Source organism: Xylocopa sonorina, chromosome 8 (genome assembly GCF_050948175.1).
Source record: "Xylocopa sonorina isolate GNS202 chromosome 8, iyXylSono1_principal, whole genome shotgun sequence".
Taxonomy (NCBI): domain Eukaryota; kingdom Metazoa; phylum Arthropoda; class Insecta; order Hymenoptera; family Apidae; genus Xylocopa; species Xylocopa sonorina.
The window spans coordinates 4,497,564-4,515,638 of record NC_135200.1 but is presented as its reverse complement, the minus strand read 5'-3'; the positions used below and the strand labels follow the sequence as shown (position 1 = coordinate 4,515,638).

The 18,075-nt window shown below is 41.5% G+C and overlaps 1 protein-coding gene across 3 annotated transcripts in view; it reads left to right on the top strand.

Moving 5' to 3' along the window:
- The window catches only part of Hs3st-a (Heparan sulfate 3-O sulfotransferase-A), a 123,614-nt gene extending 105,762 nt beyond the window's left edge, over positions 1 to 17,852 (top strand). For 2 of the 3 annotated variants that reach the window (XM_076899488.1, XM_076899489.1), the window contains exons 3-5: positions 4,382 to 4,475; positions 14,557 to 15,058; positions 17,148 to 17,852. In XM_076899488.1, coding sequence (XP_076755603.1) covers positions 4,417 to 4,475; positions 14,557 to 15,058; positions 17,148 to 17,744 — 1,158 coding nt within the window. In that variant the 5' untranslated portion in view covers positions 4,382 to 4,416 and the 3' untranslated portion in view covers positions 17,745 to 17,852. The remainder of the gene's footprint in view (positions 1 to 4,381; positions 4,476 to 14,556; positions 15,059 to 17,147) is intronic. The other variant, XM_076899490.1, reaches the window with a different exon arrangement.
- The last annotated feature ends 223 nt before the right edge of the window (positions 17,853 to 18,075 follow it).

Genomic DNA, 18,075 nt, shown 5'->3' with positions numbered 1-18,075 from the left:
AGACGCGCGATATCGCGTTGAAAGCATCGCGAGAAACAAGTTTAAAATGTTTAAAACGTTTCAACGATCGCGTTGATCACGAGTATCTGTCTTAAAAAGAAAATGCGTATAAACGCAATCCATGATGTGTCACATCATCCAATACATTTCTTTATCGCGTTTCCTAGTAGCCTCGAACTTTTCAGCAAAGATGTAACCAATTTCTATTTCCACCCCCTCATTTCAGCCATACTAAATTCCTCAGATGGGACACGAACCACCGCCACTGGTCTCAGCTCCTTCTGAACCCTCGAAAGACGCGCGATATCGCGTTGAAAGCATCGCGAGAAACAAGCAGAGATAACAAATTGCAACCACGAAAATTTTTACGCGAACACCGGTTCAACCCCCTCGCAGAAATTGTTTCCCGCGGGCTCATCCATCTTCCGGAACTGTTCGCCCAGCGCGCCGTCGTGTTCCGTTGAAAAAGCACGCGGCCACGGGGCCAATTAATCTCGTTCCCGTGGCATCGCGTGGCGTAGCCATGCCAACGACGCTGATCATCCCTAACGCTTCCTCTACGCCATCGAATCATTAGAGGACCGACTCTGGAGACGCGCGTTATTTGGCCATTGCCACGCGTGTCATTGGACCTATCTTCTATGTGCGCTTAGAACTTAGAACTTTGAAGAATTTTGCATTATTATTATTCTGTTATGTATTATTGTTACGTTTAGTTTATTATCTAGTTTAATCGTCGTTAGATGCAGTTTCTTTAGCGAGTGACAAAACTTTCACTAACAAACGCGAGGTTCTTATGTTGTAACTATTTAATCGTTAAGTAAAGTTCTAAGTGTAGAGAGAATTTTAATTGTCAACAATTTAAGAGAGAAACGTGCTTTTAATTTAATGCTAGAAACATTTGTACACTTGCTAATTGTATGATAACATTTATTGTAGAAACAACTAACATTTGTTAGTTATTATCGCCAAGTAATTGATTTTTTATCTATACATATAATTATCGATAAAGATTACAATTGTTTTTCATTCTTGTAGTCAAATGATATCTGATTTGTGGATAATGTTGGTTGTCAATTTTAATTGTCAACAATTTATCAGAGAGACGTGTTTTTAATTTGATGCTAGAAACATTTGTTACATAAAATGTTATATGCGGTCAGTCTTTGACTTACACTATTTCGAAAAGGAAAAGAAAAATTCAATTTATACCAGTTCAATCCTCGATTGGTTCAAGAGAGTGGTACATCGAATAAAAAAGTGATGTAGCTCTTGAAGATCTTGTTGAAATGACTAAATAACTTTTGAATCTCGAGGAAAAGGATCTCGTTAGTTCAATTAACAATCAGTGAGCAGAAATGAACAACGATGTATCGATGGAACTTGAGGACGAACGAGAAAAGACTTTTTCAGAGGAAGATGAATTAGTTGAACAGTCCAAACAATTTGAAACTATGAAGATGGGTGAACATTTAAGTATCTGAGATAGATTAGCTTCCCTCGAAGCTGAAGAGAAGCTCAATCAAAAAAAATTCCAAAGATTTTTCTTCGCATAATAAACCTGATCACAGGAATTATAACAAAAAGCAACATAACGTAAACAGAAATATGTATGAATTAAAGCACTAATAATAGAAACGCGTACAATTGACCAGCCTCCATATTGGCTTCCAGCATTTGACACAACACTTAATTAGAGTACTCTACACCAAAGAAACGACTCTTTTTCCACTTCAAAGTAACTCTGAACCTTCCTCTCGTTCATCCACGAACAAACCACGAAGCTACGAGCTTCTGCAACGAAAACAGCGCCGATTTACAAAAGGATCGCGCGTAGCGAGCTGAAACGTTCGCGAGAACCACCGACAATGGCTTTCGAACGGCACCGGAAACGGGCAGGAAGCGGAAGAGAAAATCTGACGCTTGGAGGCGGCGTTAAGCGGTCGTCGTGTCGGCGCCGGTTTGCAAACAACGATGATCGATAACAAGCGCAAACAATGCCCGTCGAAGTTCGTTCGATGCACGTATCGCCGCAGAGGGACGCGGTTCACCTCTTGGCGTTTCTTTCGAAACAATTCCCTTGGATTTCACCAGCCCCTCCTCGCGACCTGACCCCGCGACCTCGTTGTCTTTTGTTTGCTCGCGGACGAAGGTTAACCCTGTCGATATGCAGGCTCGTAGCTCGCGTGGCTCGAAGGATATCGCGGCGTTCCTCGAAGGGGGTTGCAATAGGGTTTACTAGGTCGACTCACAGTGGAGGGGGTGGAAAAAATGTTGCAACACGGACAATTACAAATTCTTCCAGTTCTACTAAAATAGTTTTACCAGGTGCGTTTATATCTAAAGGTGTTACGTTGGAAGTATTCTAATTGGTGTCAAACTGCAGGCGGAGCTATTTATTATACACACTGCAACTAAGTTAACTTTTAAGTGTAGGTAGCTCTTCTACAACATGGTTTCGCTTTGACACGATAAAGAGATCGCGAGGACCTTCGTGATCAAGGAAATGAATTGTTTACACGAAAACGTTTTCACGCGATCTTTAGTACACTGTTGCAAATAAACTCGACGATAAATATCACTCAACGACGATAATTCTTGTCGTACAATAAGGTAAAGAGTGGCGAGATATGCTAAATAACTTTGCACGAGATTTTGCCCGGAAGTTATACAAATTACAAGAGGGAGCGTTGCGAATGATCGAGCGGGGGTTGTTTTTCATGAAATTCCCAGGCGAAACGGTTTAACCACTTAATATTTTCTTGTTCGTGATATCGATTAAATTGGCAGCAATTAGAGAGGGACGTAAATCAGCATCGCGGCGGACTGGCCGACCATTTAATCCCGTTTCTATCGTTCACCAGTATCTTCAGCGCTACTTTCGCCTGCGCTCTGTCGCCCGCGCCATCCCCCTTTTTCCCCTGATTTCACGGCGCGCAATGCAATTACCGTGTTGAATAAATAACGAACGACCGATGCACGCTGACGTTCTCGCGTCAACGGAACGATTAATCGAGTTTCGAGGAACAGAACGATCGCCGTTTTTTTGCTCGCCCCGGCAAAGATGCGCGCGTATTGGAACTGGCAAATTTCATTCCCCTCGTTTTTTTCATCCCTTTTCAGTCTCCTTCTCTCCTCCTCTTTTTCAGCCGAACGACGAGGAACAGTAATTTTCTCTCGCGTTCCCAGGCGATGGGCGATTTTTTTCGAAAACATTCGAACACCAGTTTTCAATCCGTTCACTGAAATTCGTAAACATCGCCTCGTCACTTTAAAATTGTATCCTGAAGTGTCCACGCTCGCGTTGTACCCCTGATATTCATTTTTTATTACGCGAAATACACGGATTTCGCTCGACGCTGAATCTGTATATTTAGTACAGCGTGAACTGGGATTCTCTTGTACTCTGGCTACTCTCTACGGAGAATATCGCTGGAATAAATTTCGAGATCTTGATAGGTTTAATCTAGCGTTTATTTTTTGCACGACGAATATCATTTTCTATGGAATGCTAGAGTTATTTCGAAGCAGAAACGGAGAGGCAATTTATATAAATATTTCAATTTACTGTAAATCAGTGAAAAGAAAATTCAACGAAACATTGGCGAGGAATCTTGAAGAATAAAAAAAAGAATTGGGACGAATACGTTCGAGAGCAGATTTCTCAGTTGCTGAAAGAGAAAGAACGAATCTTGTCTAAGATGACCACATCCTGGAACGTAAATGCAATTTCCAGCAATATATCCAGCGAACAGTGACAATGACCGTAGCAGCGGTCATCTGACGCGGTTTTCCACCCTCGAAGAAGCCACTCGCAGACATCACGAGCTGAAATGAAAAAAGATTCGCCGTTGTCGACGCGAATTTTCATTCCCCTTTCGCAATAACCCGATTCGCCCGCGAATTGCCCTCGAAATCGTTTGATTTCTCATATTCCATCGTTCTCCACGACCATCCTCGTTGAAATGGCGTCCTCGCCGCGACCTCTTCGCCCTCGATGGCACCGCGACTCGCGTGGCGAAGCAGAAAGCCATGCTCGTCATTCCAGCAAACATTTTTCTACGTTCATAGACACTGGAAAATATTTTTTACAAATCTCGTACAACATCGAGAGAGTAATCATATACGAGTAACAAGAGAATCTTTATTTTTCAATTTTATTCCTATTTTTTATGGAAAATCTGCGTATGTTTCTTGCTAACCATTCATGGTGAAACGTTTGAAATGTGACAAGTATAATTATTAGAACATTTTCCTCTCAGTTTTCACAGTTCACAATTTCAGATTTATTTCTTGACTCGCTGTCTTATATTATTTTGTAATATTTTGAATTGTGTTTAGACATATCGCTAACGTATTCTTGTTTCTTCTTTTGGCATAGAATCTTCAAGAATGTGAGCAGACAAACCAACGCAAATGCCCAACAAGGCACGGCCTCGTCGAGAGTGGTCTCCCCAGTCCCCTATAGATGTATTGTAAGTACCAATTCCGTGTTAAATAACAAAAACACGCTTCTAGCATGCGTATGCGATAACAATTAATTTTTGTAGATTAAATTTGCAATTAAAAAGAATAGAAAAAAGTAATTAGAGGAATACGTTAATACGTAAGTGAACGCAAGAAATAAATTGTACTTTTATACGATTAGAGCGAGCTGCATAAATCGTTTCGATTTATTCGCGATAAGGTCATAAGTTTATGCTGGATCGTGCATGAACGCCTAAAAACAATATCGAGAATCAACTCGCGAGGGCAGTTTTAATCTCGAACGATTCATCGGGATTACGCGCGAGCGAGACGGGTTGAAGTGTTGCGAATAAAATATTAATTCGTGCGCTAGTGAAGTTGACAGATGTTACACGTCGAAATATTTTCTGGGTATTACTAAATAACATTATTACCCCTGGCTAGCCGTAGCAACGCGTATTACCTTCGCGTAGCAGCGGAAATCGTGCACGTTATTGCCAGCAATAAAATCTTGGACGACAACGATAACGCCTGCGAATTTTCAAACATATTCAAATCGATCTATAAAATATAAAATATATAATATATGTATATATAACTTAATAAAATTAAATTTTCATAAAGTAACTCAAAGGCTAGAATATATAAAGGCTCGTTATTCAAAATGCTTTTTAATATATTTCTTTTTTTTTTCTTTTCGTTCTATATTCGCACGTAATCCCGCAGCTTTTCAACAGTGATATTAAAATGTTTTAATAGAGGAGAGGAATCACGCCTATTTATCCCAGCGTGCGAAGTTGCCTTTAAAAATACAGACGGCTCCTCTGGAAATGATTAACCTGACCTTTGAAAAATGCCAGCGTCCGGGAAAAAATGTCTACTTCGCCATACCTTATGGTTTATTAAGCAGTGAGTAATTTCGCTCGCATCCGTCGCGTTCTTTTACCTTTCTTGCGTTTTTTCTTTCTTTTTTTTAACCGAACAGGAGAGACGAAGCAATTATTTAAGTTCGTACCCGGTGCTACGGGCTTGTCCTATATATACATTGTCTGTGTACAGGTCGGAGCTTACGCAATTTGCATAATTCAAAGTTTTTAGCCCCTCACCCGGTTAATTATAGCAATTTTCGTAACGTTCCTGCGTTTGCCCCTTAATCACTGGCCCCGAGGAACAACCGTCCCGTGGAAACACTCGGAATATTCAAATTTCCTTCTTTCGAACTCGCTTAATCCTTGCGCGATAAACCCAAGCGCCACAGGATTAACCAAGTTAATCTTCCTTCGATACCCTGTATCCAGTTCTGTGTGTGTGTTTTTTTTTTTTAACTGGTTTTGTCTCGAAAATATCGACGATGGTACATGAATTGAATTAGAGGATTGGTAGAATCGCCACCTTGTTTAATCGTCTGTGTTAAAATTTCCAGAACCGCGATCGATCGTGGAAGAAATTTTATCCACGCTTTTTTTTTTTGTCACTCGCCAGCAGAGTGACAAAAATATAGTGACATAAACTATGGATCGTCCGTGGTTACATAAATTTTTCGTTACTTCGAATCGCAGCGATCGAACAGAATTTTCATTTAGCTCACTGTTATCGCGATACGGTTATCTTTGAGCGATATTAATTAGGTAACGTTGCATCGAAGCGTTTCACGCAGGGTCGAACCTGTTCATGGTTTCGAGAGGCGATAGGAAATGGAGCACACGTGGACCTAATTAACGAGCATGTATACGCTTGAATAAATAGAACGTACGATTTTTCTAACTTCCGCTTTATAATTGACGATTTAGCCTCGCGTTTAGCGTTCCTCCTCTTCGTTAGTCGCTCGTCGAAAGACCAGTGGCATCGAGAGGATGTGGCAACGCGCTAAAAAACTGGCGTGTTCGTTCGATCCGTCGCGATAAATACGATCGACGGACTCCCAGAGAGAGAAAGAGAGAGAGAGAGAGAGAGATCGTCGATGCGAGATAAACATTTGGCGTCGCGCCGAAATTCGCTTCTTTTCGAACCCCTCCCTTCGCGGTGGGTCCCTCGACTCTGCCCAGTGGAACGAACCGATTGAAACCGGACAGAGAAAGTAAAACAGGCTCCTGCGGTTTTTCGACGCCGCTTGTTTCACCCCCTCGATTGCCTTCCAACCAGGCAATAACTTCCTTTTTGTCCTCTCGAAAACGATTGGCGAATTCGGATTTTTCGCGACGCTGGCGCGTCGAACAACGACCTTTGCTTTATCCTCCCCTATCGAACGACGATCGTTAAAAGCGGTCGAAAAGTCCCGCCCTTTCATTTCTGTGTCAGATTCTCTCTACTTTTTTGTACGTTTTTTATACGAAGGATGACTAAATTCGTTTAATTAGTTGGTTAAATATTCGTAAACTGCTCCAATTGAAGCGTGAACTATGCGAATTATATGTTAACTGGTTCCAAAGAGTTTATTATAATTATTGTATAATAAGTGATAGTGGTGATTTGTTTTCAGTGGAGTGCAGTGCGTAAAGCTGTGGAAATCGACTTAGTTAGGACGCTCTACTCTAACTCGCTTGCTGTTTGCTAAATACCCCTCGATCTCTCCTCTATCGTTACTTACTAAACACTCTAATCTCTACACTGTCGCCGCTAGCTAAACACTCTGATCTTTACTGCATCGCTTCTCGCTGAATACTCTAATCTCTGCTCTTTCGCTTCTCGCTAAATACCGACTCTTTCGCACCCCAGATTCACCCTGTTCTTCGTGCATTCCTCGTGCATCCATTCCTCAGTCGCTCGAGGTCACTGCCACGCCATCCTTATCATCCCCAAACGATCCTGTCGCCAGGTTCGAACACTCTTCTTTCACACCTCGACCTCTCGAACCATGTCGCACGCAGTCACTTCACTTATTTCTTCTCAACCACTCTTCTTTCGCAACTCTAGAACCCAATCACACGCAGTCACTTCACTTATTTCTTCTCAACCACTCTTTTTTTATATTTCTAGAACCCAATCACACGCAGTCACTTCACTTATTTCTTTTTAACCACTCTTCTTTCGCTCCTCTCCAACCCAATCACACGCAGTCACTTCACTTATTTCTTTTCAACCACTCTTCTTTCGCATCTCTCGAACCCAATCACATGCAGTAACGTCAATTATTATCTAAACATTATGTCGTCCACACATATCCATTCGCACACACTCTGAATCGATCAAACTTTACTATATAGAGAATCAACGATCCTGTCGCCAGGTCCTATCACTCGGTTCCAAACACTCTTCTTTCACATCCCGATCTCTCGAACCCAATCACACGCAGTCATTTCACTTATTTCTTCTCAACCACTCTTCTTTCGCCCCTTTCGAACCTAATCACACGCAGTCATTTCACTTATTTCTTCTCAACCATTCTTCTTCCACACCTCTAGAACCCAATCACACGCAGTGACTTCAATTATCATCTAAACATTATATCATCCACGCGTATCCATTCGCACGCACTCTGAACCAATCACTCTATACAGAGAATCAATTATCAGTCAACGTTTCCATTCTCGATCCACAATAAGAACGACGAGAAATCGAGCGTAACTCGAAGCAGAATTCCATCCTGGTTTCCGTCCAGCTCGCGTACAGCTCGCACGAGGGAGGCCATCGTCAGAAATAAAATGGAAGACAGAGCGGACGAGGAATCTCGTTCGACGGGGATGCTGCCACGGGGATTCCCTGGGAGTGTGTCGTGGAAACAGGTGCAACGCCGGCCCGCAGGACATATTTTTCACCAGGCTGAGAGAGAGCGGGTCCTTGTTCCCGCGCGTTTCATAGGAAATCGATGATGCACAACACCCAAGGCGTCGCACGGAATTCTCGTCTCGCTCCGGGACGCCACTCGATTTCAAACGTTCGTTAGCTATTCTAAGCTTAAGAGCTCTCGGCTGAAAGTTTCATCGCTTTTAAATTCCGATTTATTCGTATCGCCGAGCGAGATCGAAAGTTGGTTCGCGCCTCGATGTCTCTACCTCGGCCCAGGGACTTCATTAAGCGCCTTTATTTAGAAACTGAGCGCCATCGCGCTCCCCAGCTTCTTCTTCTTCTTGCTCGTTTCCATTTTTTCTTTTCTTTCCGCCTCTTTCCCTCTGCTTTCTTCTCCTTTCTCGTCCTCCATTAGCATTAGCGCTCGTGAGCATCGCGTTAATACTCCCTCTCCCTCTTTCTTCATCGAGACGTCCCCAACTTGGATACATTTTCGAGTATTACTCAACCCAAGTGCCGTATTGCTTGAAACTTGCTAAACAGCTTCTTAGTGCCGCTTCGAGATGGTCTTTTATGTCTTTGCAATAAGGAAATGAATATTTATGGCGAAGTTCGTTTGTTCTCCGTGTTCTTCAGGAGTTACTTGTACTGTGATTATTTATTACACGCTGGAATTTTTATTTTATTTTATGCTATCCTGTAATGATAAATTCAAATGAATTTTATACACATTCTACCTTTTTAATTTTTTTATAGCAATGCAAATATCAAGGAAAGTTATTTTTTATAATAAAGCAAAGAGGAAATGCAATAAGAAAATGAAAATTTATGGTAAAATTCGTTTGTCCACTGCGTTTTGCAGGTGTTACTTGTACTATGATTATTTATTACACGATGGAATTTTAATATTATTTCACGCTATCTCATAATAATAAATTGATACAAATTTCATACATATTCTGCCTTTTAGCAATTTTTTTTTATACAATATAGCAGTGCAAATATCAAGGAGAGTTATTTTTATATAATAAAGCAATCATTGATCGCCATCGAACGCAATAAAGAAAAATTTCACAGCGTCCCACATTATCTAAGAATCAATAATTAAAACGACTATTTTCTAATGCAAATTAGAAATCTTTCAGTTAGCAAACTCGACTCGCAACCCTCGCGATTCCATCCGAACGCTCTACCACGAAACAGAGAACACACATTCGCAATCCGTAAAGCGATATTTCTCCCAAAGTATTATTATCCGAAACAATATTATCCGTGGCGTTACACGTCTCGTGGTAACCAAGAGGAGCGCGGTACATTTAATTATGAATTATCATCCAGCACGGTGGAGTAGATGTTGCGATAGAAAGCAGAGGAGGGAGGGTGAATTGTTTTTCACGCAATTATCCTTATCCGATACGATGTACCTCGGACGTGGTATTATCGTGGTCTGTTCTTGGTAGCCCAGGGGGTAGAAACAACATACAGTCTGATTTATCGATTCCAGCGAATCCGACGGAACTGCATCGTGGTGCAACATTTCGCGGTTGGAACGCGTTCGGTTAAGTTCCGCGATCACGAAACTTCACGGTGTCTCGCAAGGCTGCACGATTTCCTCCATCGAAACGCTCGCGCGTGAACGCTGCATAATTTCTCCATAAACCTTCCTCGAACCTGTATCGAACTTCAGATCGATTGCCACAAAGAAATTTATCAAATAAATCGTATTTATTTAACGAATACAAACGTGACGGAGAAACGTGAATCGCAACCTTGCGCATGTGACAAACGAAAGAAATAATTGAGGCTGCACGATTTCCTCCATCGAAACGCTCGCGCGTGAAGGCTGCATAATTTCTCCATAAACCTTCCTCGAACCTGTATCGAAGTTAAGATCGATTGCCACAAAGAAATTTATCAAACGAGTCGTATTTATTTAACGAATACAAACGTGATGGAGAAACGTAGAGGGCAAACTTGCGCATATGACAAACGAAACAAATAATTTATTTTAACAGATAACAAACTGTGTTGCGTCGTTAATTTCTTCTCGCTTGCTTGCGAGGGTGAAATATCTCGAACGACTTTTGCTGGTAGATTTTTGACTACTACTGCTGGTTGATGAGTGCCAAGAAAAGGAAGAGTTTTCGATAAATCCAACTCGATATGTTTAGTTGCCTTAGTTGGCCTTAGTGTAATTTGACACTGCGTTAATTTGCAAAATATAGACTTATATACAGTCTTAGAGTTCAGCAGTGAGCCAGTCCGCGAGCTGCTTTGATTCCAAGATGGTGGTGGTTGCTACCTTTCAGTAGGGGTAGGGACCCTTGATTGGGTATTTTTTTGGGTTTATGATACGTCAATAGCTATTGAAGTAAAACATTAAGAGGTAGACTGAGTTTTCTAGCAACCTTTTAATGCCTTAATCCCTTCTGGTTAAGAAGTTAATCAGAAAAAGTAATAAACAGAAATTGGGACTCTTCAAAAATAACTAATTATAAGCGACCGTAGCATAAACTTGGTTTGAACACATGTTTCAAGGATGAAACAAACTGTATACTCGCTCTAGCTCTAGATGCCATACTGTTCAAATCTTAACTAACTCTTGAGGGCTCCTTTCTCTCACATTGTATCTATTTTCGCCCCCTCATTTCAGTGTCGAAAAGGAGGGAAAACATTCACAAAAAACCTCCATCTTAACCCTCGAAGACGAAGAGAAAGTTTGCAGTCAAACGTAAGTTTAATGTCTCCAGTCTCTTCGCTTCGAGGGTCAAATATTTTCTTCCACGCTGCGCAACGAGTTGCAAAGACTACGATGGTCGCCACAGATGAAAATTCAGTACGGTTCTAAGCAGAAAATGGGCCTCTGCGCATCCGTTTTCTTCCATCGATGAAACCGCGCACGACGGGTCAAACGGAAAAACAGACGCAATTGAACAAAAGACATCGAACAGCTGACCACAGCACACTTTCCAGTTTTATCGCGCGTGTCCACCTACCCCGCACATGGCAATTACTAATTAATCTTAGTCAACAGAGACGCGTATCGCGGAACGGTGGATGTCATCGTTTCCGACGCGATTACTCTTATCGTTCCGCGGTGCCACTAGTCGCTAGCTCCCGAAAGATACGTCCGTGCATGCGGGCTTCCTTTCTTGATTTATTGTTCGGAACAGTATCGATAAAACGGCGACGTGTTCGCGACGCGATTCGCGTGAACAACCGCCACCGTTAATTCCACTGGTTTCGTGGATCCAACGCGCAGGATCTCTTTTGCACCCTCATCGCTGATCCCTTCGTCGTTAATTACGTCAGACGTTCGTTGGTTGTTGTTTGTTCTTCGAGAATCCAGCTTCGAATCGATCTGAAATCGCATCGCAGTTCGAATGGACGATGCTTCGTGCGAATCGTAGAACCGCTTGGAACAGTGGATAGGAGTCGCGAGCGCGAACGGGGACCAAAATGGACGCTGCGTCGAGGATGCTGCGAGGATCGAGGAGAGTTTTAAGTTGTGCGTCTTTCTGGGCTGATTTTAGGGGCGAGACTGTAAGGTGAGGGACTAATGTGTTTTGTGTTTGAGTCGTTTTGAGTAATCGAATGGGAGCAGTTGTGGTTGGTTTTTTCCAGAGTTTTTCATGGGCCAACCGCGTAACTCTTATTTTCAGCGTTTACTTTCGCTGGAATGTTTTACGCGATTTAACAGCGATATACGGTACGCGGTGATCAGTGGACGGCAAATGTCTGCGCATACATTTGTTGTAGTTGAAAAATGGTTGTTTCAAAATACAGATGATTCTTCTGGTCTTTACATGTCGTAAAAACAGTGTGCATTGCTTCGTACGTTCTCCACTTTTTTTGCTATTGACTGTGTTCTTTGGTTTTGTGTAGATTACCATTTTTTGGAAGTAGATGAACATTCGTGTGACTCGATATCAGCAAATGACAAAAAAAAATATATGAATTACAAGATTTAAGAGCTGTATTTAACATAATTAGAACATTCGTGAAACGCTTAACTCTTTGCACTATTTTGTCGAGAGTGACTCAATATTAGCAAATGACAAAAAAAGAAAGAAAAATATAAAATACAACAAGGTTTAAGAGCTACATTTAACATAATTAGTGAACAAAATTGTTCACCAGTGGCGATCAAAAGACTATCCTTTAAAATAAATTCAAATAAGCCACTTCAGATAGTAGGGAGTCGATGAAAACAAAATTGAAAGATAAATGACAGTGAAAAGGGTTAAATATAGGATTTAATGCGTAGATGTAATTTCAGTTTTTTTAATACGATCCTATGCACACGAGGGAGAAGAAGAGTTCAGCGCTCTGGCAATCGAATGTTTTCAGATCGTCCCCATTCAGCGCTAATTCTAAAGCGTATAAACTATGCAGAAGCTCTTATTCATGCGTGACTCACAACTCTTATCGAACTTTAAATTGTGAGCCTCGAATGCAAGGTTTTCCCTTATTCCATCGTTCTCTCATTGAAAATCCATAATCTAAGGAAGCACATAAAAAGAATAAAAAATCTGAAGTCCAGATTTTGTTCGAAATAATCGATTCAAATATTCCACCACTCAAAAAGAAAAAAACAGAGGAACAAAATCAATCTTCAATCAGTTCGTCTTCTAAAGTTTATTTCTTTTTTCGAACTACCAATCAATTTTACATTACTCTGGTCCAAATAATTGAACGTGGTTGAATGAAATCGACGACTAACAGGGGGTGGAAACGACGCTTAGAATTGGAGTTAATAAACATACTCGAAGAAGATAATATCTCGAACGCATCTGCGATCAAATAACTCAAATAATTATGAATAAAATACTTGCAACGTAATTACTGAATTCTTCTTTCCTATTCAAACGATTAAGTTTTATTTATAATGATGTCACTTGTAAATAATTCACGACGAATTCTCGATTAAATTTACCCCATTTCGATAGTAAAGATTAAACTTCGAGAAGAAATTTTTCATTTTTGGCGGTGATAAATATATTTTCGACTCTCGAGCATCGTTCTTCGTCGCGTTACGAATCCTGACGCTATACGAGGCTCTTAATATTGGCGTGGCTCCCGCGGGGTCGCCAGATCCCCGACACGTCGAACGATGAAGTCGTTGCCAAACGAGTGAATTACACCACGATCGTGCAACCAGAGCGTGTGCCGCGGTGCTTATCAGTACGCGTCGTAATCATCCGTAAGTATGCTTGGCCGTTAATAATCCGTGGCGCGAGGAAAGAATAAATTGCGGTTGACGCGTGTGTTGTTAACGGCCGCGTTGCGTGCCGTTTAATTAAAAGGGACACCGTGTAATCTACTGTAATGCCTGCAGCGGCTGTAACCAGCCGCAATTGAAGGGTTGTGATAGCGAGTGCTATCCTCGATCGCTGCTTTTTAGAAGTTGAATAATAAGAGTGTCCTGATATCTTTCATGATCTTGTTCGATTCGTTATGTTTAAACATGATGCGTGGAATATTTGTTGTGAACGTGTAGTAGTCTTGTCTGGTTGGTGCTTTTGCAATTGATTTTAAATTAACTTCTATGCGAGCTAGAGATTTGAGACTTTGAACATAGCTTAGAAATGGATGACAATATTAACTCTTTTTCTTGCCTGTTCTACCTTTAAAAGGCTGTGTCTTTTGAACTTAAGGTTCAGTCTGGATTAAGTCTCGATGAAAACAATAAAGTTTAAATTTAAAGTTTAATAATAAAATATTTGCTAATGCATGGAACAATTAATGGGGTGGTTCTCGAGGTATCGCAATCACAGACATACAGCTATTCAAGTTGATATCTTTTTTCAATCAAAAGTTATAGCCTCCGAAAGATTTCGCCAAATGCGTAATTTGACCCCTCCCCCGCCCTTATTAAAAGGCCTGACAGATAGAGCTTCTGGCAATTGATGAGACACATATAGATCTACAAATATGCAAAGTTTCAATAAAATCGGTTGGGGACGAAAACATATGGTTTTTGAATAGGGTCTTTTCAAATTGAAAAAAACGGCATTTTAAAGAGCGTTCCAAGACGCATATTTTAGCATAGAAATTAGAGAAAAAAAAATTCCAAAATTTTTCCGAAAATCACCCAATACCCCCCATTGGGGTGTTTTTGAAATTTCAAATTAAAAAAAAAGTACCTTCCCGTGCAGCTAGATCAAAAATTCCAACGACATTTTAAAGAGCGTTCCAAGGCGCGTATTTTAGCATAGAAATTAGAGAAAAAAAAATTCATGAAAAATTACATGAGGTAAATTTTCAGACAAATTGCCGGTCAGCAATGCGTTGATACGTTCGAAAATGGTTTTAATAAGCCAAACGAGTATTCTAATGAAATTTGGAATCGTCTGTCGCCAGGTGGATACCCCGCTCCGCCATGAGGCCGGCCGAGGGCGACACGACAGACTGCATCCTGGTGGTCGGCATATCCAGACCAAAGATGGCCGCCGCGTTCCTCACGGTCGTCCTGCTCTCCCTGTTCCTGACCTTCCACATCCTCTACGACAGCGCTGTGTACAGCCTGCACGCGGCCTCCGCCGTCGAGGGCCGCGCTGTCGAGCTCGTCTCCCAGGTCCGCGCCACGCCGCCGCTGATATTCTCCAGCAAGGTGCACTTCCCGCGCACCAGCCGGCATCTACCTCAGGCGATAATCATAGGCGTGCGTAAATGCGGCACCAGGGCGCTCCTCGAGATGCTCTTCCTCCATCCGCAGATACAGAAGGCGGCCGGCGAGGTGCACTTCTTCGACCGCGACGACAACTACGGGAAAGGCCTCGAGTGGTACAGAAGGAAGATGCCGTACTCGTTCAGGGGCCAGATCACCATCGAGAAGAGTCCCAGTTACTTCGTCACGCCAGAGGTAAGTGGCACGCGGTTATTTCTTTCGTTTGTACTATTTTCTGTCGTTCATTGGACGTTTTTAGAAGGAATTAGTTCTGAGTGGTACGTGATTATTTATTTCGTTTCTAGTAGTTTCTGTTTTTAATTGGACGTTTTTAGGGAGGATTGTGTACGCTTTCGTTTGAGGAATAGGCTTAAACCCTTTGGCTATGGCAGAGTTTGAGACGCACCAGTCGTACTACACGAGTGGAAATTAATTCTAAAAAATAACATTTAATTAACGAAAACTGTGTAACAGCATAATTGGCATTCACTTTTGTCTAACTGAAATGAGAGCTGTAGGAATAATAATTATAGATAAAATATTCAGAGCGCTTATATGTGGGCACAGTAGCCAAGAGGTTAAGGATTGTTGCCAAGAAGAGGTAGTAGAGGAGAAAAGGGGTAGCAGCGAGGGTTTAGATTTTAATAAGGATACTTTAGTTTTCATTGTCGTTGCGAGTCGCTAGTTTTCTTTAATTGTTGTTACTTCATTCTATAGTGATAGTTTTGCTTAACTAAATATCTATTGATCGTTTCAATAATACTGAACATTTGCGTAGATATAAAATTCTAGTTACATGTTTCTTTTTAACTTTGCATTGCATCTTGTGGTAAGTAATTACGTAGTACAAATTAATTTTTGTATTATATAAAGATAGTTAGATTTTCTTGTTTCTGAGGTAGCTTTATGGCATTTTCTTTTTGTATTGCGATCTTTCGATATTAAGGCAATCTACACCTGGTTTCAAGCTACATTTAAACCTTCCAATGGTCAATAATTCTTAATTGCAGTAATTATAGTGAGGATCGTTCCGTTTTCTTCATTAGATGATCGTAAGTTAATTTTGAGTGTCCACCTTTAAGTCTAGCCATAATCGTCCTTTCTTTTCTGCTTATATCATAATTAGGAACCTAACGAGATTGTAGTCTGCAGTCGATGTGGATACGTAAAAGGATAAGCGAGAAATTCTTTAAACAGAATTATGAACTTTAAAAATTGGCGATCAATTAAATAAACATTATGACTTTTGATGCAATCCTTCAACTTTAAGTTAAAGTAACTTTGCATGGAATTGATTTAAGCAAAATTTAAATCCAAGTTAAATGGAAAATACTGTAATAATATTAATTATTCTGTCTCACTATGTCAGAAATTGATAAATAAAAAGGATCTCGAAACTTGATGGCACGACTTTCGTGCATAAAGTATTGATGTTACATTTGAAAATGATAGACTCGCGAGACGAAGAGACAGCAAAGAGTGGATGTTAAATTTTGATTGGGGATCAGGAGGTGAAAATCCTTAGACACTACATTCTGTCTTTTCCTGAAGCGTTTGTTTCCTGATGTATAATCCCGCGATCTCGTTCAAAATAAATGGGTATAGCTCCCATGGAAAACTTTTATTTTCACGAGCGTTTAAGAGCGTAAGACTAGGTGGATTTCATTTTCATAAAACCAGTACCTTGTATCCGTTGAACGGTTCTCATTAAAGAAAAAAAAAAAGAAGAAAAATTGAAGTAAGGCAAGCTGTTATCTCTTTCGCTTAAACTCACTGAATTCCTATCTCGTACACAGTCTTAAAATTAAAACGCTCTTAACGGAGGTTGTACCGAACCTTTTAAATAGAAAACTGATTTTTAAACTGAAATACAATGAAACCATTGAAATGCGTTTTCGAATTTACATCTATACATATTACATCTCTTAAGAATATTGCACAAGACAAAGATATAAAGAGTAATATGAAATAAAATATCGAAATTACAATACATTTCGTACTATCAATTATTATTGAAACAATCAGCATTTGAACTACCCGCATAATGAAAGCGTTAATGAAACGCGATCGTGATTAATGTTCCATTTCGAGAACACACGTTTGCTTTTAACGTAACCGCTGAGCAACATGCAACTTACATTTACACGGGTTTTTCGAATGCGAGCAGCGTGTGTTTACAAAATTCCACTCATCGCTCTCGATGCGGTGAATCACGACCGCACGAAACACGTTTGACAACGCGTACAGCTCGACACTGTTTTCCTTATTTATATTTACATTACAGGTACCTGAACGAATCCGCGCGATGAACGCCAGCGTGAAACTACTGCTGATTGTTCGCGAGCCAGTCACCAGAGCGATATCCGACTACACCCAGCTACGAACGCACGCGGCCACAGCGTCCACTGTGACGAACGGCACCCCAAGAAGCGTGCAACAACAGCAGCAACAGCTGGCAACGCGCAGCTTCGAGGAGCTGGTGATACGACCGGATGGCAGCATAAACGAGTCGTACAGGCCTGTCGCGATCTCCCTTTACCACACGTACATGCACAGGTGGCTGGAAGTGTTCTCCAGAGAGCAGATCCTCATAGTGAACGGCGATCAGCTGATCGAGGACCCGGTGCCACAGTTGCGCAGGATCGAGAACTTCCTGGGACTGGAGCCGAGGATCGGTAGGCACAACTTCTACTTCAACCACACGAAGGGTTTCTACTGTCTGCGCAACGAGACCTCGGAGAAGTGTCTGAAAGAGAGCAAAGGCAGGAGGCACCCAAGAGTCAGCCCCGTGGTGGTCACCAAGCTGAGGAAGTTCTTCAACGAGCACAACCAACGATTCTACGAGCTGGTAGGCGAGGATCTCGGCTGGCCTGAGGAATAACCGTCGTAGCGGGGGTAGTTGGATCGCCCGCGGATCGTTCATGCGGATGTGGCGCGCAGCGGGGAGGAGTTGCTGGTGGTGTTCAGAGGCTGCAACGTTCCACGAAGAGGATTCTTTTTTTTGTTATCGATACGTTAAATGGGATGCAATCTTTTGGTGTAAGCGTCGATTGAATTCGTAGACGTCATGAAGAAGATTGGTACGTGATCCTGGATGCTTGTGAAGAGGGTGTAACGAAGCTACTCAAATGGATTCGCTTCGCGACAATTCGGCTGGCCCGAGAGAATTCGTTGTAGAAGAGAATGCGAAGCAAGGTTCCTGTACTTCGTTC